Source organism: Aegilops tauschii, chromosome 2 (assembly GCF_002575655.3).
Source record: "Aegilops tauschii subsp. strangulata cultivar AL8/78 chromosome 2, Aet v6.0, whole genome shotgun sequence".
Classification (NCBI taxonomy): Eukaryota; Viridiplantae; Streptophyta; class Magnoliopsida; order Poales; family Poaceae; genus Aegilops; species Aegilops tauschii.
The window spans coordinates 74,969,434-74,990,491 of record NC_053036.3 but is presented as its reverse complement, the minus strand read 5'-3'; the positions used below and the strand labels follow the sequence as shown (position 1 = coordinate 74,990,491).

The 21,058-nt window shown below is 47.8% G+C and overlaps 2 protein-coding genes across 2 annotated transcripts; one reads left to right on the top strand and one right to left on the bottom strand.

Annotated features, from left to right (window-relative positions):
* Positions 1-17,232: 17,232 nt before the first annotated feature.
* LOC109778260 (GDSL esterase/lipase At2g23540) lies at positions 17,233-18,896 on the bottom strand. The gene is made up of 2 exons (XM_020336801.4): positions 18,395-18,896; positions 17,233-18,293 (listed from the first exon to the last, which is right to left on the bottom strand). Exons 1-2 carry the CDS (start codon positions 18,669-18,671, stop codon positions 17,431-17,433), a joined length of 1,140 nt encoding a protein of 379 aa, XP_020192390.1. The 5' UTR covers positions 18,672-18,896; the 3' UTR covers positions 17,233-17,430.
* A 676-nt stretch (positions 18,897-19,572) lies between these two features.
* On the top strand, positions 19,573-19,992 carry LOC109778228 (ethylene-responsive transcription factor RAP2-13-like). The gene has a single exon (XM_020336778.1). The coding sequence runs from the start codon at positions 19,573-19,575 to the stop codon at positions 19,990-19,992; it is 420 nt and encodes a 139-aa protein (XP_020192367.1).
* The last annotated feature ends 1,066 nt before the right edge of the window (positions 19,993-21,058 follow it).

The window sequence follows — 21,058 nt, the reverse complement described above, 5'->3', positions numbered from 1 at the left end:
ATTTGCGACCGTCGGTGATGGTAGCTCCTTCTTTTGTTCCCGAGTGCATTACACCAAATTGTCTAGCACACGGGAAAGAAGGAGAAGCTACCCCCACGACAACAGTCGGGATTCTTCGTCCTCTCATATATGGTGGAGACTCGACAGACTTAAAGTCAACCCGAAATATCGTTTAATTATCTTTCTAAAAGAGGATTTGGCTGGTCTCACCTTGATGTTGGAGGGGGTCGGTGACGGGGACGACGGCGGGGATGATGGAGGGGCCGGGGGCTCCTAGATTTCTGCGAAAACAAAAACCTTATAAGCTATCAACTAATCATATGCATATGCCTTGCATAGTGCTCTCCAATTTTAGCATTCAAAGTAGGAGTAGTTTTCCAATTTGAGCATTCAATAAGCAAAATCAAATCGCAAAATAAAGTAGTATTCAAATTAGGATGCATTCAATTATAAGCAAAACTACATCATCTCCATGCGTCCGTACATCGTCGAATATTATCACTAATACACCTCGAATACTATCATACATATTGCCAGTACAGCTAGAACCGTAGCGCCCGACGGGTATCAGCGCGGGCGGTGGACACCCAAAGGGAAGGAACCATCACAGGATCATAGCTCCAGTGAGATCCTTGAAGAACCTTCCAGGTATTGTCGAACCTGCCCTCCAACGCAACCATGTAGCGACGGACGTGCTGGTCCTCCTCGCTGACACGGTGACGTACCACCTCCGCGGTGTCCGGAAGCCTCGGCACCGTCACTGGCCCACGCGACTATTGGAAATATGCCCTAGAGGCAATAATAAAATGGTTATTATTATATTTCCTTGTTCATGATAATTGTCTATTGTTCATGCTATAATTGTGTTATCCGGAAATCGTAATACATGTGTGAATACATAGACCACAACATGTCCCTAGTGAGCTTCTAGTTGACTAGCTCGTTGATCAACAGATGATCATGGTTTCCTGACTATGGACATTGGATGCCATTGATAACGGGATCACATCATTAGGAGAATGATGTGATGGACAAGACCCAATCCTAAGCATAGCACAAGATCGTGTAGTTCGTTTGCTAGAGCTTTCCCAAATGTCAAGTATCATTTCCTTAGACCATGAGATTGTGCAACTCCCGGATACCATAGGAGTGCTTTGGGTGTGCCAAATGTCACAACGTAACTGGGTGGCTATAAAGGTGCACTACGGGTATCTCCGAAAGTGTCTGTTGGGTTGGCACGAATCGAGACTGGGATTTGTCAATCCGTATGACGGAGATGTATCTCTGGGCCCACTCGGTAATGCATCATCATAATGAGCTCAATGTGACCAAGTGTTTGGTCACGGGATCATGCATTACGGTACGAGTAAAGCGACTTGCCGGTAACGAGATTGAACAAGGTATTGGGATACCGACGATCGAATCTCGGGCAAGTAACGTACCGATTGACAAAGGGAATTGTATACGGGATTGATTGAATCCTCGACATCGTGGTTCATCCGATGAGATCATCGTGGAACATGTGGGAGCCAACATGGGTATCCAGATCCCGCTGTTGGTTATTGACCGGAGAGTCGTTTCGGTCATGTCTGCATGTCTCCCGAACCCGTAGGGTCTACACACTTAAGGTCCGGTGACGCTAGGGTTGTAGAGATATTAGTATGCGGAAATTCGAAAGTTGTTCGGAGTCCTGGATGAGATCCCGGACGTCACGAGGAGTTCCGGAATGGTCTGGAGGTGAAGAATTGTATATAGGAAGTCCAGTTTCGGCCACCGGGAAAGTTTCGGGGGTCACCGGTATTATACCGGGACCACCGGAAGGGTCCCGGGGGTCCACCGGGTGGGGCCACCTATCCCGGAGGGCCCCATGGGCTGAAGTGGGGAAGGGAACCAGCCCCTGGTGGGCTGGTGCGCCCCCTTGGGCCTCCCCTGCGCCTAGGGTTGGAAACCCTAGGGTGGGGGGGCGCCCCACTTGACTTGGGGGGCAAGTTCCCCCCCTTGGCCGCCGCCCCCCCTTGAGATGGGATCTCTGGGGGCCGGCGCCCCCCTGGACCCCTATATAAAGAGGGGGGAGGGAGGGCAGCCGCACCCAAGCCCCTGGCACCTCCCTCTCCCTCCCGTGACACCTCTCCCTCTCGCTGAGCTTGGCGAAGCCCTGTCGAGATCCCCGCTGCTTCCACCACCACGCCGTCGTGCTGCTGGATCTCCATCAACCTCTCCCTCCCCTTGCTAGAACAAGAAGGAGGAGACGTCTTCCCCAACCGTACGTGTGTTGAATGCGGAGGTGCCGTTCGTTCGGCGCTCGGTCATCGGTGATTTGGATCACGACGAGTACGACTCCATCAACCCCGTTCACTTGAACGCTTCCGCTCGCGATCTACAAGGGTATGTAGATGCACTCTTTTCCCTCTCGTTGCTAGAAGACTCCATAGATTGTTCTTGGTGATGCGTAGAAAATCTTTAATTTCTGCAACGATCTCCAACAGTGGCATCATGAGCTAGGTCTATGAGTAGTTTCTATGCACGAGTAGAACACAAACTTGTTGTGGGCGTAGATGTTGTCAATTTTCTTGCCACTACTAGTCTTATCTTGTTTCGGCGGCATCGTGGGATGAAGCGGCCCGGACCGACCTTACACGTACGCTTACGTGAGACAGGTTCCACCGACTGACATGCACTAGTTGCATAAGGTGGCTAGCGGGTGTCTGTCTCTCCCACTTTAGTCGGATCGGATTCGATGAAAAGGGTCCTTATGAAGGGTAAATAGAAATTGGCATATCACGTTGTGGTTTTGGCGTAGGTAAGAAACGTTCTTGCTAAGAAACCTATAGCAGCCACGTAAAAACTTGCAACAACAATTAGAGGACGTCTAACTTGTTTTTGCAGCATATGCCGTGTGATGTGATATGGCCAAAAGGATGTGATGAATGAAATATATGTGATGTATGAGATTGATCATGTTCTTGTAATAGGAATCATGACTTGCATGCCGATGAGTATGACAACCGGCAGGAGCCATAGGAGTTGTCTTTATTTTTGTATGACCTGCGTGTCATTGAATAACGCCATGTAAATTACTTTACTTTATTGCTAAACACGTTAGCCATAGAAGTAGAAGTAATCGTTGGCGTGACAACTTCATGAAGACACGATGATGGAGATCATGATGATGGAGATCATGGTGTCATGCCGGTGACGAAGATGATCCTGGCGCCCCGAAGATGGAGATCAAAAGGAGCAAAATGATATTGGCCATATCATGTCACTATTTGATTGGATGTGATGTTTATCATGTTTTACATCTTATTTGCTTAGAACGACGGTAGCTTAAATAAGATGATCCCTCGCAATAATTTCAAGAAAGTGTTCCCCCTAACTGTGCACCGTTGCGAAGGTTCGTTGTTTCGAAGCACCACGTGATGATCGGGTGTGATAGATTCTAACGTTTGAATACAACGGGTGTAAGCCAGATTTACACACGCAATACACTTAGGTTGACTTGACGAGCCTAGCATGTACAGACATGGCCTCGGAACACGGAAGACCGAAAGGTCGAGCATGAGTCGTATAGAAGATACGATCAACATGAAGATGTTCACCGATGTTGACTAGTCCGTCTCACGTGATGATCGGACACGGCCTAGTTGACTCGGATCATGTTTCACTCAGATGACTAGAGGGATGTCTATCTGAGTGGGAGTTCATTGAATAATTTGATTAGATGAACTTAATTATCATGAACTTAGTCTAAAATCTTTACAATATGTCTTGTAGATCAAATGGCCCACGCTAATGTTGCCCTCAACTTCAACGCGTTCCTAGAGAAAACCAAGCTAAAAGATGATGGCAGCAACTATACGGACTGGGTCCAGAACCTGACGATCATCCTCATAGCTGCCAAGAAAGATTATGTCCTAGAAGCACCGCTAGGTGACGCACCCATCCCAGAGAACCAAGACGTTATGAACGCTTGGCAGCAGCGTGCTGATGATTAGTCCCTCGTTCAGTGCGGCATGCTTTGCAGCTTAGAACCGGGGCTCCAAAAGCGTTTTGAGCAACACGGAGCATATGAGATGTTCGAAGAGCTGAAAATGGTTTTCCAAGCTCATGCCCGGGTCGAGAGATATGAAGTCTCCGACAAGTTCTTTAGTTGTAAGATGGAGGAAAATAGTTCTGTCAGTGAGCACATACTCAAAATGTCTGGGTTACACAACCGCTTAACTCAGCTGGGAGTTAATCTCCCGGATGACACGGTCATTGACAGAATCTTTCAGTCGCTTCCACCGAGCTACAAGAGCTTTGTGATGAACTTCAATATGCAGGGGATGGAAAAGACCATTCCTGAGGTATATTCAATGCTGAAATCAGCGGAGGTGGAGATCAAAAAGGAACATCAAGTGTTGATGGTGAATAAAACCAGTAAGTTCAAGAAAGGCAAGGGTAAGAAGAACTTCAAGAAGGACGGCAAGGGAGTTGCCGCGCCCGGTAAGCCAGTTGCCGGGAAGAAGCCAAAGAATGGACCCAAGCCTGAGACTGAGTGCTTTTATTGCAAGGGAAGTGGTCACTGGAAGCGGAACTGCCCCAAGTACTTAGCGGACAAGAAGGCCGGCAACACCAAAGGTATATGTGATATACATGTTATTGATGTGTACCTTACCAGCACTCTTAGTAGCTCCTGGGTATTTGATACTGGTGCGGTTGCTCATATTTGTAACTCAAAGCAGGGGCTGCGGAATAAACGGAGACTGGCAAAGGACGAGGTGACGACGTGCGTTGGGAATGGTTCCAAGGTCGATGTGATCGCCGTCGGCACGCTACCTCTACATTTACCTACGGGATTAGTTTTAAACCTCAATAATTGTTATTTAGTGCCAGCTTTGAGCATGAACATTGTATCAGGATCTCGTTTAATTCGAGATGGCTACTCATTTAAATCCGAGAATAATGGTTGTTCTATTTATATGAGAGATATGTTTTATGATCATGCCCCGCTGGTTAATGGTTTATTCTTAATGAATCTCGAACGTACTGTTACACATATTCATAGTGTGAGTACCAAAAGATGTAAGGTTGATAATGATAGTCCCACATACTTGTGGCACCGCCGTCTTGGTCACATTGGTGTCAAGCGCATGAAGAAGCTCCATGCTGATGGACTTCTATAGTCTCTTGATTACGAATCATTTGACACGTGCGAACCATGCCTCATGGGTAAGATGACCAAGACTCCGTTCTCCGGAACAATGGAGCGAGCAACCAACTTATTGGAAATCATACATACTGATGTGTGCGGTCCAATGAGTGTTGAGGCTCGCGGTGGCTATCGTTATGTTCTCACTCTCACTGATGACTTGAGTAGATATGGCTATGTCTACCTAATGAAACACAAGTCTGAGACCTTTGAAAAGTTCAAGGAATTTCAGAGTGAGGTTGAGAATCAACGTGACAGGAAAATAAAATTCTTACGATCAGATCGCGGAGGAGAATATTTGAGTCACGAATTTGGCACACACTTAAGGAAATGTGGAATAGTTTCACAACTCACGCCGCCTGGAACACCTCAGCGAAATGGTGTGTCCGAACGTCGTAATCGCACTCTATTGGATATGGTGCGATCTATGATGTCTCTTACCGATCTACCGCTCTCATTTTGGGGCTATGCTTTAGAGACTGCCGCATTCACTTTAAATAAGGCTCCGTCGAAATCCGTTGAGACGACATCGTATGAATTATGGTTTGGGAAGAAACCTAAGCTGTCGTTTCTAAAAGTTTGGGGATGCGATGCTTATGTCAAGAAACTTCAACCTGAAAAGCTCGAACCCAAGTCGGAAAAATGCGTCTTCATAGGATACCCTAAGGAAACCATTGGGTATACCTTCTACCTCAGATCTGAAGGCAAGATCTTGGTTGCCAAGAACGGGTCCTTTCTGGAGAAAGAGTTTCTCTCGAAAGAAGTAAGTAGGAGGAAAGTGGAACTTGATGAAGTAATACCTCTTGAACCGGAAAGTAGCGCAGCTCAGGAAGATGTTCCTGTGGTGCCTGCATTGACTAGAGAGGAAGCTAATGATGATGATCAAGGTACTTCGGATCAAGTTACTACTGAACTTCGTAGGTCCACGAGGACACGTTCCACACCAGAGTGGTATGGCAACCCTGTCCTGGAAATCATGTTGTTAGACAACGGTGAACCTTCAAACTATGAAGAAGCAATGGCGGGCCCAGATTCCGACAAATGGCTAGAAGCCATGAAATCCGAGATAGGATCATGCATGAAAACGAAGTATGGACTTTGACTGACTTGCCCGATGATCGGCGAGCCATAGAAAATAAATGGATCTTTAAGAAGAAGACAGACGCGGATGGTAATGTGACCATCTATAAGGCTCGACTTGTCGGTACGGGTTATCGACAAGTTCAAGGGGTTGACTACGATGAGACTTTCTCACCCGTAGCGAAGCTGAAGTCCGTCCGAATCATGTTAGCAATTGCCGCATTCTATGATTATGAGATATGGCAAATGGATGTCAAAACGGCATTCCTTAACGGCTTTCTTAAGGAAGAATTTTATATGATGCAGCCGGAAGGTTTTGTCGATCCTAAGAATGCTAACAAGGTATGCAAGCTCCAGCGCTCCATCTATGGGCTGGTGCAAGCATCTCGGAGTTGGAACATTCGATTTGATGAGATGATCAAAGCGTTTGGGTTTACACGGACTTATGGAGAAGCCTGTGTTTACAAGAAAGTGAGTGGGAGCTCTGTAGCATTTCTCATATTATATGTGGATGACATACTATTGATGGGAAATGATATAGAATTCTTGGGAAGCATAAAGGCCTACTTGAACAAGTGTTTTTCAATGAAGGACCTGGGAGAAGCTGCTTATATATTAGGCATCAAGATCTATAGAGATAGATCAAGACGCCTCATTGGTCTTTCACAAAGTATGTACCTTGACAAGATATTGAAGAAGTTCAATATGGATCAGTCCAAGAAGGGGTTCTTGCCTGTATTGCAAGGTGTGCAATTGAGCACGGCTCAATGCCCGACCACAGCAGAAGATAGAGAAAAGATGAGTGTCGTCCCCTATGCCTCGGCCATAGGGTCTATTATGTATGCCATGCTGTGTACCAGACCCGATGTAAACCTTGCCGTAAGTTTGGTAGGAAGGTACCAAAGTAATCCCGGCATGGAACACTGGACAGCGGTCAAGAATATCCTGAAGTACCTGAAGAGGACTAAGGATATGTTTCTCGTTTATGGAGGTGACGAAGAGCTCGTCGTAAAGGGTTACGTCGATGCTAGCTTCGACACAGATCTGGATGACTCTAAGTCACAAACCGGATACGTGTATATTTTGAATGGTGGGGCAGTAAGCTGGTGCAGTTGCAAGCAAAGCGTTGTGGCGGGATCTACATGTGAAGCGGAATACATGGCGGCCTCAGAGGCAGCACAAGAAGCAATCTGGATGAAGGAGTTCATTACCGACCTAGGAGTTATTCCCAATGCGTCGGGCCCGATGACTCTCTTCTTTGACAACACTGGAGCTATTGCCCTTGCCAAGGACCCGAGGTTTCACAGGAAGACCAGGCATATCAAGCGTCGCTTCAACTCCATTCGTGAAAATGTTCAAAATGGAGACATAGATATTTGTAAAGTACATACGGACCTGAATGTAGCAGATCCGTTGACTAAACCTCTCCCTAGAGCAAAACATGATCAACACCAGAACTCTATGGGTGTTCAATTCATCACAATGTAACTAGATTATTGACTCTAGTACAAGTGGGAGACTGTTGGAAATATGCCCTAGAGGCAATAATAAAATGGTTATTATTATATTTCCTTGTTCATGATAATTGTCTATTGTTCATGCTATAATTGTGTTATCTGGAAATCGTAATACATGTGTGAATACATAGACCACAACATGTCCCTAGTGAGCCTCTAGTTGACTAGCTCGTTGATCAACAGATGGTCATGGTTTCCTGACTATGGACGTTGGATGTCATTGATAACGGGATCACATCATTAGGAGAATGATGTGATGGACAAGACCCAATCCTAAGCATAGCACAAGATCGTGTAGTTCGTTTGCTAGAGCTTTTCCAAATGTCAAGTATCATTTCCTTAGACCATGAGATTGTGCAACTCCCGGATACCATAGGAGTGCTTTGGGTGTGCCAAACTTCACAACGTAACTGGGTGGCTATAAAGGTGCACTACGGGTATCTCCGAAAGTGTCTGTTGGGTTGGCACGAATCGAGACTGGGATTTGTCACTCCGTATGACGGAGAGGTATCTCTGGGCCCACTCGGTAATGCATCATCATAATGAGCTCAATGTGACCAAGTGTTTGGTCACGGGATCATGCATTACGGTACGAGTAAAGTGACTTGCCGGTAACGAGATTGAACAAGGTATTGGGATACCGACGATCGAATCTCGGGCAAGTAACGTACCGATTGACGAAGGGAATTGTATACAGGATTGATTGAATCCTCGACATCGTGGTTCATCCGATGAGATCATCGTGGAACATGTGGGAGCCAACATGGGTATCCAGATCCCGCTGTTGGTTATTGACCGGAGAGTCGTCTCGGTCATGTCTGCATGTCTCCCGAACCCGTAGGGTCTACACACTTAAGGTTCGGTGACGCTAGGGTTGTAGAGATATTAGTATGCGGAAATCCGAAAGTTTTTCGGAGTCCCGGATGAGATCCCGGACGTCACGAGGAGTTCCGGAATGGTCCGGAGGTGAAGAATTGTATATAGGAAGTCCAGTTTCGGCCACCGGGAAAGTTTCGGGGGTCACCGGTATTGTACCGGGACCACCGGAAGGGTCCCGGGGGTCCATCGGGTGGGGCCACCTATCCCGGAGGGCCCCATGGGCTGAAGTGGGGAAGGGAACCAGCCCTTGGTGGGCTGGTGCGCCCCCCTTGGGCCTCCCCTGCGCCTAGGGTTGGAAACCCTAGGGTGGGGGGGGGCGCCCCACTTGACTTGGGGGGCAAGTTCCCCCCCCCTTGGCTGCCGCCCCCCCCCCCATTGAGATGGGATCTCCGGGGGCCGGCCCCCCTGGACCCCTATATAAAGAGGGGGGAGGGAGGGCAGCCGCACCCAAGCCCCTGGCGCCTCCCTCTCCCTCCCGTGACACCTCTCCCTCTCGCTGAGCTTGGCGAAGCCCTGCCGAGATCCCCGCTGCTTCCACCACCACGCCGTCGTGCTGCTGGATCTCCATCAACCTCTCCCTCCCCTTGCTGGATCAAGAAGGAGGAGATGTCTTCCCCAACCGTACGTGTGTTGAACGTGGAGGTGCCGTCCGTTCGGCGCTCGGTCATCGGTGATTTGGATCACGACGACTACGACTCCATCAACCCCGTTCACTTGAACGCTTCCGCTCGCGATCTACAAGGGTATGTAGATGCACTCTTTTCCCTCTCGTTTCTAGAAGACTCCATAGATTGTTCTTGGTGATGCGTAGAATTTTTTTAATTTCTGCAACGATCTCCAACAGCGACCGCCACCAAACAAGGATCGTGTCATCGACGGGCTGGCTCCTCACCAACCTACGCCCCCCGGAAGGTAGCACCTCCCAAAACCAGCCCGGCGGAGCCCAGTCCCGGACATGGCCCCTCTGATCAAGCCAGTCTCCTCCGCCGAGTCGACGACGAGGATGCGGGATAGGCATCATCGATGTCGATGCGGGAATAATTGCTTTAACTAAAAAAACTAACTAGTTCTATTAATTTCCTTACTATAAATAGAATAAAGTAGTACTTACTAAAAATAAACTAGCTAGTTTAACTAGTTCTATTATTTTTCTAACTAGTTCTATTAAACACTTTCTAAGTAGTACTTACTAAAAGTTATCGGGGAGGGGGGTACGTATATCGACAACGACATACCCGATAAAAAAATAAGAAGAGGAAGAAGAAGAAAAAAAGTGGAGAAGAAGAAAGGAATAGAGGTGGATATCGAAGAAGAAAAAGAAAAAAAAGAGGAGAAGAAGAAAAAATAGAATAATATATTATTCTATTTCTTCTTCTTCTCCTCTATTTCTTCTTCTTCTACTCTTTTTTTTCTTCTTTTTCATCTTCTTATTTATTTCTCCTCTTCTTCCTCTCCTCTTCTTCTTATTCTTCTTCTTCTTCTCCTTCTTCTCCTTCTTCCTCTTCTTATTTTCCTTTATCTCTCCTTCTTTTTCTTCTAAATATGAACATACATAAATGACTTTGATCATACACAATTTTCAGATTCCTACACAATATGAACATATACATAAATTGACAAAGAAAATTCTATGAACAAAAAAATCATAAAAATTCTATGAACAAAATTACAACAGAAAAAAATCATAAAAATTCTATGAAAAAATTGATATATTCTTTGCATATATATGAACATACAAACATTTGCATATTCCATAATAATATCACCCAAAAAAATCTAAACTACACATCTTAATTAATACATCTAAATTACAACAACTAAATTAACTACACATCTAACTACACATCCAAATTAATACAACTAAATTACAAATCTAAACTACACATATATGATAGCTAGGGGGCGCGGCGGCGCGGCAGCAGCGGCGGCGCCCATTACAGGGAGGAGGAGGAGGGGATCGGGGCGGCGCTCACAGGGTGCGCGGTGACGGCGACGAGGAGGCAGCGTCGGGGCAGGGGCGGCGCGGGGCTGCGACGGCGTCGGGGCGGGGCGGGACGGCGTCGGGGCGTGGCCAGCAACGGCGTGGGCTCGAGGGCGGCGGACAGCGTCGGCGTGGGCTCGGGGGCACGGGCGACGGCGGCGGGGCAGCCTGACGGCATCGAGGAGGTCGGTGTCGTCGGGCGGCAACTGGCGATGAAATCTGAAAAAAATGCTAAGTGCTGGCTTATATAGGAAAAGCTTTAGTCCCGGTTTGTGGCACAAACCGGTACCAAAGTCAACCTTCAGTCCCGGTTGGTGCCACCAACCGAGACCAAAGGCCTCTTTTCAGCAGCCCAAAGGGCGGGAAGCAGAGGCCTTTGGTCCCGGTTGGTGGCACAAACCGGGACTAAAGGGTGGGCATTGGTACCGATTGGTGCCACGAACCGGTACCAATGTATGCCTTTATACCGGTTGGTGGCACCAACCGGGACTAAAGGCCTTGTGCTGCCCGCATCGCGGCACGAAAGTTTAGTCCCACCTCGCTAGCTGAGGGAGCTCGAGAGTGGTTTATAAGCCCCACTCCCGCTGCCCTCTCGACCTCCTCTCAAATGCAGGCTTTCGGGCCTAAACACACTGTATCTGCCTGTGGGCCTATTGGGCCTTCTACGGGCCTGAATCCTGGCCCATGGATGGGTTTCTAGTCGTATTCAGGCCGTGGTGGCCTAGTAGGTGGCGTTTTTTTATTTTTTTCCCAGTTCATTTCTTTTCTTTTTTGCTTTATTTATTTTATTTTGTTTCTACTTACAGCAAAATACTTATTTATTTTATTTTATTTTGTTTCTAATTACTTATTTATTTTATTTTATTTTATGATAAATCTTTTTGCTATTAAAGTTTCTAACAAAAAAAGTTCTTTATGAAAATTCTTTTTGCTTTTAATGATTTTGAACAGAAAAAACTTTGATAATTTTAGTTGCATCAATTTTATATAATTTTAGTTTCAGTAATACTAGAGGTTGTTTATAATGTTTTGAACAGAAAATACATTGATAATTTTAGTTTCATAAATTTTATTTATGTTATTAAAGTTTATTTTATTTTGTTTCTACTTATATATTTTATTAAAGTTTATTTTATTCTGTTTCTAATTACTTATTTATTTTTTATGATATTTGTTATTTTCCATGCATTTACTGTTTATTTTGAGCTATAAGACCCTGAAATTGAAAAGCACTAGAAATGAACTCTGAAAAGGTTGAAAGTTGGCATGGTATCATCATTTCACCCACATAGCATGTGCAAGAAAGTAGAGAGGGTTACGGCAAAAACTGGATGCACTTCATGTACAAAACGGACAATCTCTTTCGAAGTATCAGGGTTTCATTCGGAAACTCGTCTATTACAAAGGGATTTCATTTTTTTGAACTTACTTGAACTCCATAGTTTTTCTGTGTTCAAAATGCACCATTCAAAGCCACATCATCAATTTTCAACCTTTTCTGACTTCATTTGTTATTTTTCATGCATTTACTGATTATTTTGAGCTATAAAACCCTGAAATTAAAAAGCATTTCAAATCAACTACGAAAAGGTTAAAAGTTGGCATGGTATCATCATTTCACCCACATAGCATGTGCAAGAACGTAGAGAGGGTTACAACAAAAACTGGATGCACTTCGTGTACAAAACGGATAATCTCTTTCGAAGTATCAGGGTTTCATTCGGAAACTCGTCTGTTACAAAGGGATTTCATTTTTTTGAACTTACTTGAACTCCATAGTTTTTCTGTGTTCAAAATGCACCATTCAAAGCCACATCATCAATTTTCAACCCTTTCTGACTTAATTCGTTATTTTTCATGCATTTACTGATTATTTTGGGCTATAAAACCCTGAAATTGACAAGCATTTCAAATCAACTCTGAAAAGGTTAAAAGTTGGCATGGTATCATAATTTCACCCACATAGCATGTGCAAGAAAGTTGAGAGGGTTACGGCAAAAACTAGATGCACTTTGTGTACAAAACGGACAATCTCTTTCGAAGTATCAGGGTTTCATTCGGAAACTCGTCTATTACAAAGGGATTTCATTTTTTTGAACTTACTTGAACTCCATAGTTTTTCTGTGTTCAAAATGCACCATTCAAAGCCACATCATCAATTTTCAACCCTTTCTGACTTCATTTGTTATTTTTCATGCATTTACTGATTATTTTTTGCTATAAAACCCTGAAATTGAAAAGCATTTCAAATCAACTATGAAAAGGTTAAAAGTTGGCATGGTATCATTATTTCACCCACATAGCATGTGCAAGAACGTAGAGAGGGTTACAACAAAAAATGGATGCACTTCGTGTACAAAACGGACAATCTCTTTCAAAGTATCAGGGTTTCATACGGAAACTCGTCTGCTACAAAGGGATTTCATTTTTTTGAACTTACTTGAACTCCATAGTTTTTCTGTGTTCAAAATGCACCATTCAAAGCCACATCAACAATTTTCAACCCTTTCTGACTTCATTTGTTATTTTTCATGCATTTACTGATTATTTTGAGCTATAAGACCCTGAAATTGAAGGCAACATATAGCTCTCATGAATAGATAAGTGACCAAATTAATAGAAGTTCACCATCACATTAAAACCAAAGTACATACATAGTTCTCATTGAACAACATATATATAGCTCTCCAGAGCATCTAATTAAACCATACATTGAAATTATGTAAAACATTTCAATGCAACAACAAATGCGATCATAATCGCAACCAAGGTAACAATTGATCCAACTACATAATGATACCAAGCCTCGGTATGAATGGCATATTTTCTAATCTTTCTAATCTTCAACCGCATTGCATCCATCTTGATCTTGTGATCATCGACGACATCCGCAACATGCAACTCCAATATCATCTTCTCCTCCTCAATTTTTTTTATTTTTTCCTTCAAGTAATTGTTTTCTTCTTCAACTAAATTTAACCTCTCGACAATAGGGTCGGTTGGAATTTCCGGTTCAACCACCTCCTAGATAAATAAAATCTATGTCACGTTGGTCGGCATAATTGTCATAAACAATAAATGAACCAAATAGTTATAAAAATATAATATATACCACATCCGAATCATAGACAGGACGAGGGCCGACGGGGGCGGATACCAAAACCATCGCACTATATAATAAGAAGGAATAATAAAAGTAACAAAATTAGACAAGTATCTATCTGAAGTAAGAATTTTTTTTCTTTCAGAAAGAAGATAAGAACAAGAGGCTCACCACGGTGGTGCTGGCGACGAGATCAGCGCGGGCGATCGACGACGGTGAAGACGGGGACGGGACGTGACAGACCGCTAAACCTAGACAAATCTCGGGGAAAATGGAGCTCGGAGGTCGAGTTTCGAGAGGAGAAAGATTAACTAGTGTGGCTCAGACATTTCATCGAACACCTCATGTGCATAGGAGGTGAGCTAGAGCACCCAAATGCCCTCCCCTCGACGGCCAAAAAAAATAGAGCACTGTGGAGTGCTCTGCTGCGGCGATGGGGTATATATAGGCAGCTCATTTGTCCCGGTTCGTGGCTAGAACCGGTACTAAATCCGGGCCTTCTGTCCCGGTTCAAGCCAAGAACCGGGACCAATGGTTGTGGGCCCAGGAGCGAGGCCCATTAGTCCCGGTTCGTGCCTCGAACCGGGACAAATGGTTCCATACGAACCGGGACCAATGCCCACGAGGCCCCGGCCGGCCCCCTGGGCTCACGAACCGGGACGAATGCCCCCATGGGTCCCGATTCGTGACTGAACCGGGACTAATGGGCTTGCCATGCCCGAACGAAAGCCCTGTTTTCTACTAGTGGGGGAACGTAGTAATTTCAAAATTTTCCTACGCACACGCAAGATCATGGTGATGCATAGCAATGAGAGGGCAGAGTGTTGCCTACGTACCCTCGTAGACCGTAAGCGGAAGCGTTTATCAACGCGGTTGATGTAGTCGTACACCTTCACGATCCGTCCCGATCAAGCACCGAACGTACGACACCTCCGCGTTCAGCACACGTTTAGCTCGATGACGTCCTCGCCTTCTTGATCTAGAAAAAGGGGCAAAGTAGTAGATGAGTCCCGGCAGCATGACCGCAGGGCTTCTCCTAAGCTCTACAAAAACTATGATGGAGGATAAACTAGAGGGGACGGGGTTGCCGGCACATGGCTTGGTGTTTCTTGATGTGTCTTGGGTGCTAGCCCTACCCCTCTATTTATATGTTGAGCCTTGGGGTCGAAACTTGGAGTAAAAGCCTCCACAAAGTCGGTTTCACCCTAAAGGCAAGAGTCCTTCTTGGACTCCAGGGCCAGACGCCAGGGTTCCCGGCGTCTGGACCCACATGCCAGGGACCCTGGCGTCTGGCCCTTGGACTCCGCAAAACTTCCTTTTGCGCTTTCCAAAAACCTTGTGGGCTTTCCCCTTTGGCCCAAATAAAGTGTTATCGTACCCAAACATTTCGGGAAACATCCGGAACCCCTTCCGGTGAATTCCGGAACCCTTCCGGAGACCAAACACTATTATCCCATATATCAAACTTTATCTCCGGACCATTCCGGAGTTCCTCGTCATGTCCGTGATCTTATCCGGAACTCCGAATAACATTCGGTTACCAACATACATAACTCATAAATACTATATCGTCAACGAACGTTAAGCGTGCGGACCCTACGGGTTCGAGAACTATGTAGACATGACCGAGACACTTCTCTGGTCAATAACCAATAGCGGAACCTGGATGCCCATATTGGCTCCTACATATTCTACGAAGATCTTTATCGGTCGAACCGCATAACAACATACGTTGTTCCCTTTGTCATCGGTATGTTACTTGCCCGAGATTCGATCGTTGGTATCTCAATACCTAGTTCAATCTCGTTACCGGCAAGTCTCTTTATTCGTTCCGTAATACATCATCCCGCAACTAACTCATTAGTTACATTGCTTGCAAGGCTTATAGTGATGTGCACTACCGAGAGGGCCCAGAGATACCTCTCCGACAATCGGAGTGACAAATCCTAATCTCGATCTATGCCAACTCAACAAGTACCATCGGAGACACCTGTAGAGCACCTTTATAATCACCCAGTTACGTTGTGACGTTTGGTAGCACACAAAGTGTTCCTCCGGTATTCGGGAGTTGCATAATCTCACAGTCATAGGAACATGTATAAGTCATGAAGAAAGCAATAGCAATATACTAAACGATCAAATGCTAAGCTAACGGAATGGGTCAAGTCAATCACATCATTCTCTAATGATGTGATCCCGTTAATCAAATGACAAGTCATGTCTATGGTTAGGAAACATAACCATCTTTGATTCAACGAGCTAGTCAAGTAGCTAGAGGAATACTAGTGACACTCTATTTGTCTATGTATTCACACATGTACTAAGTTTCCGGTTAATACAATTTTAGCAGGAATAATAAACATTTATCATGAAATAAGGAAATAAATAATAACTTTATTATTGCCTCTAGGGCATATTTCCTTCACCGCCCCCCCCCCCCCCCATATTTGTGATTTAACAAAGAGGCCCGGTGAGCTTTTACACTGATGGGTCGGGCTTGGGCCTGATTTCTAGGCCCGACACCTGAGCTTGGGTTTTTTGCGTCGGGCTTGGTTAGGCCCGGCCCGAGAAATGGCCAGGTATAGCTCACGCGGAGCATCTCTAGCAGATGATGCCGCGGTGCCAAAAACGGTCGTTTAGACATTTTGAGCATCTGTTACGGCAGGAACTCTTCTAGTGTCTAAAAACCTTTTCTCCTACCCTCATTTTTGGGCACCAAACTTCTTCATTGGAGCATATCTAGCAGATCCTATAAAAGCAGTCAAACTTTTAAATTTATGGTACAAATTATAAAAACATACCAAATAGATTCTGTAAAATAGCAGATCCCCTTTTTTTTTACAGGTTCTCGTACATTAGAGCAACCATCCGTTATATACCAAGCTATTTTTTGAGGGAACCTGTAAACCAATCAACGCTAGAGTAGGGGACCTGGCTACGACCGTGAGCAGCGAGCAGGCGGAGGAGCTCGGCAGCGGCTGCCCAGAGCATCATTGGAGCACGGGGCGGGTCGGAAGCATCGCCGGAGCGGCTCCTTTTTGGGTCAGCCGGAGTTCGAGTTCATCCATCCGTGCGTCCCCAAAAAACGAAACGTGTGGAGAAAATAAAACTCCTAGATACGGGTTTGCGGGATTTGTTCCGTTTGATGCTTCGCGGTACGTAAATTCATTTTAAGGGGGTATGTTGTTTTGAGATTTTGAGAAGAGTTGCTCTTTGGAGAGCACAATACGATGAAAGTTGTAAGCTATGTTCAGGAGGAGTTATTGTCTATCGTTGGCCTCTATGATAGAACCCGTCAGCCGTCAAGGAGGTCTAAGATACGGTGGTTTGCCCTATGGTGGATGTCAGCGGTTCGAATCCGCTTATCTGTCGGAGAAACTCTCATACGCGTGCGACCCAATTGCCTGTGAAAGTGCAGGTGTGTAATTGACGAAGACAGGAACGCATTTTGCATCGTGTGCGTGTGTGTTTCGTATGGTGACGTGAATGTGAGCCTCTGCATTTGTATTGTTTTCAAAAAAAAAATCGACTTCAAACCAGTCGTACATACGCGCGATCGCCATAGCTAGGGTTCATACATCAAAATATGCTCCCAAGTTATACATGCCAAACTTCACGAACCAAAACGCAAAATGTCACCGACGGAACGAAGCCAGATCGATCGAGCCAGTCTCTCCGTCTAGAGCTTGAAGAGCTTCCTGAGGTTCATGGGGGAGATGTACTTGCTGTCGCCGTCGACGATGTACTTGGCGAGCAGCACGTTGGCCTTCTCGCTGGGATGATACGGGTCCCAGAACACGTGGTTCTCCCGGTCGTCGCACATGCTGGACGTCGGCCCGCACGGCACGATCCCGGCGTACCTGCCGCCGTTGCCGCAGCAGGCCACGCTGGCCGTCGAGAACCCGTACTTCCTGTGGTTGGCGATGAGCTCCATCACCAGGTCGTACACGTTGGCCAGCAGGAACCTGCCCCCCGGCAGCCCGCCGGCGTTGAGCTCGATGAGCAGGTCGCGCAGCCGGCCGTTGTACTGCGCAGCGAGCGTGTTGGGCAGCTTCACGCACTCATCGTCCTTGACCCGGTTCAGCGTCTTCTGGTACGGGATGCATCCCAGCGGCCCCACGTTGGCCACCACGAACTTGCGCGCCCCCAGCGCGTGCAGCCGCGTGAGCTGCTCCCGGAGGTGGATGATGAGGTCGTCGATGAAGCCGTCGGGCGACTCGGCCACGCGCGTGCCGGCGGAGAGCACCGGCATCAGGTAGTTGTTGAGGAAGTCGTTGGAGCCGACGGTGATGGAGAAGATGGCCTTCTTGTGGATGAACTCCCTCGCCTTCTCCTTGCCCAGCAGGCCGTCCAGCTCCCGCCGCGTGATGTTGAAGTAGTCCACCTGCACGTCCATGCCGATCCGGTTCACGAACACCCGGCCCGTGCCGTTCAGGATCCCGGCCCCGCCGGACGCGTAGTTCACGCCGTTCAGCAGCGCGCCGCCCGTCGTGTTCGGCGCCAGGAACGGCGGCGAGTAGTCCGCCTGGCCCAGCATCTCCCCTGAAAATTGGAATTTGCATACATATTTAAGTGACAGAGTGATGGCAACTCTAGGCTCATCGTACAAGGATAATACAGTATATTCAGTACTTGAAAATTACCTATGATGTCGGCGATGGTCCTGCCGTTGGTGAAGCGGCCGGTGGGCGTCCCGCCGGAGGCGGCGAAGTCGATGCCGTTGGGGTTCATGTCGGCCTTGGACAGCGTGGAGAGGTAGTTGTTGTTCCCGGCGTCGACCAGCGAGTCCCCGAAGATGAAGGACGCCCCGGGCGTGTCCTCGTCCACGGTGTCCTCCCCTCTCACCCTCGCCACCGCCGCCGCGCACAGCACCGCCACCACGGCCACCGCCACCGCCGCCGCCGAACCCATTCTCCCCATGCAGATGGAGCTACCCGCAAGGCCGCAACGACAGCACGCACGTACGAACTGAACTGACACCGCAAGAGCAGGGAGGGTATATAGGCAGCGAGGCGCGCGTTAGGTGGCGCGGTCGATGACTATCTGAGCCGTATGTCACCTTCTCCTAGCTCAGGATCTCCATGGGAGCGAGACCATGGATGGGAGAAGAACGCACGGCTCGATGATCGACTGTGGCTTGTGGGATTCGTGTGTGCAGTGGGGGTGCTTGATATGGAAGCTCAGTGGAGGGGTTCGGTTTGTTGGTTTGACGCATGTGGTGGACAGTGCTAGATATGGTAGTTAAGCAAACAAGCGTTACGTCTCACTCTCGTCGCTGCTCTCCTCACGTATGCGCGCGACCGCCGGAGTCAGCAGGGACGGTTGATGCGCGTTGGGCGCTCCCGAAAAGCGGCGCCTTTTCCCCTGTGTTGGCGCGGTCGGGTGGGGGTTTAGGTGGCCTGAAATAACCAAACGATGTTGCACGCGTTCCAGGGGCAGAGGTGTACTACTCTCGTCGTTGTCTGGCAGATGGTCTCTGTGGGGTTTGCAGCTTCGTGGAAATGGATTGATGTTGGTGATGGAGAATCTGGGGGTGCATTAAGAAAATTGTGATAGGGATTTTTTTTACTTTCTATTTTCAAGTTAGAGCAACTCCAATGGGGCAACCCAAACGAACGGCGATTTCGTCCGCTTTTTGTCCGTTTGGGTCGGCCGCCCGCCCGGCGTCCGGCCTCTTTTAGATTTGGGTCGGCAGGGCGCCCAACGCGCAGACCCATTTCATGTCCGCGCGCAATTTTTCGAATGTTGGCGCGCGTTATTAAAAATGCGTTCCCTCCACACTCTGTCGGCCGCCCACTCGCCTCGCCGCCTCTGCGCCACTATGTCGATGCGCCGCCTGGGCGCTTCGGATTTTCGCGGAGTCCGCGAGCGCCGCTCCGGCGCCTTCTCCTCCGAAATCTGGTTTGGCGAAAAACGCCTCAGTCTCGGCACCTTCGACACCGCAGAGGAGGCGGCCCGCGCGTACGACGCGGCGGCGTGGCGCCTCCGGCGGCCTCGTCGGGAGATGAATTTTCCCGACGTGTCGACGAGCCAGCGGGCGCAGGATCTCGCGCCTCTCCCCCGGCTTTTCACCGACGACGATCGTCGTGACAACCGGAGGCGGCAGCGTCGCCTCGCCATCGCCGAGATGGATGTGGAAGCCATGGCGGTGTGGCGCGAACGCTTCCCGCAGGACATCGTCAACGAGCGCCAGTTCTACAAGCAACGGAGGACGGAGAGGGAGGCGAGGAGGACGGAGTGAGCCGCCTATCGGGAGGACATGCGTGCGCGGAAGCAGGCCGCTCAATTGAAAATGATGTTGCGGAACGCAGTAATTTCAAAAAAAAAATTCTACGCACACGCAAGATCCATCTAGCTGATGCATAGCAACGAGAGGGGAGAGTGATGTCCACGTACCCTCGTAGACCGAAAGCGGAATCGTTATGACAACACGGTTGATGTAGTCGTACATCTTCACGATCCGACCGATCCTAGCATCGAAAGTACGACACCTCCGCGATCTGCACATGTTCAGCTCGATGACGTCCCACGAATTCTAGATCCAGCCGAGGTCGAGGGAGAGTTTCGTCAGCACGACGGCGTGATGACGGTGTTGATGAAGTTACCGACGCAGGGCTTCGCCTAAGCACTGCAACGATATGCCCGAGGTGGAAACCTGTGGAGGGGGCACCGCACACGGCTAAACAATCAACTTGTATGTCTTGGGGTGCCCCCGTATATAAAGGAGCAAGGGGGAGGCCGGCCGGCCCTCCTTGGCGCGCCCCAAAGAGGGGAATCCTACTAGGACTCCAAGTCCTAGTATGTTTCCACCAAAAGGGAGAGAGGGGGAAGGAAGGAGAGGGAGAGGGAGAAGGAAAGGGGGCGCCCCCCTTCCTAGTCCAATTCGGACTCAAGGGGGAGGGGGCGCGCGGCCTGCCCTGGCCGCCCCTCTCTCTCTCTCCACTAAGGCCCATTAGTTCCCCCGGGGTTTCCGATAACCCTCCGGCACTCCGGTTTTATCCGAAACTTCTCCGGAACACTTCTGGTGTCCGAATATAGTCGTCCAATATATCAATCTTTATGTCTCAACCATTTCGAGACTCCTCGTCATGTCCGTGATCAAATTCGGGACTCCGAACAACCTTCGGTACATCAAAACACATAAACTCATAATACCGATCGTCATCGAACGTTAAGCGTGCGGACCCTACGGGTTCAAGAACTATGTAGACATGACCGAGACTCATCTCTGGTCCATAACCAACAGTGGAACCTGGATGCTCATATTGGTTCCTACATATTCTACGAAGATCTTTTATCGGTCAAAC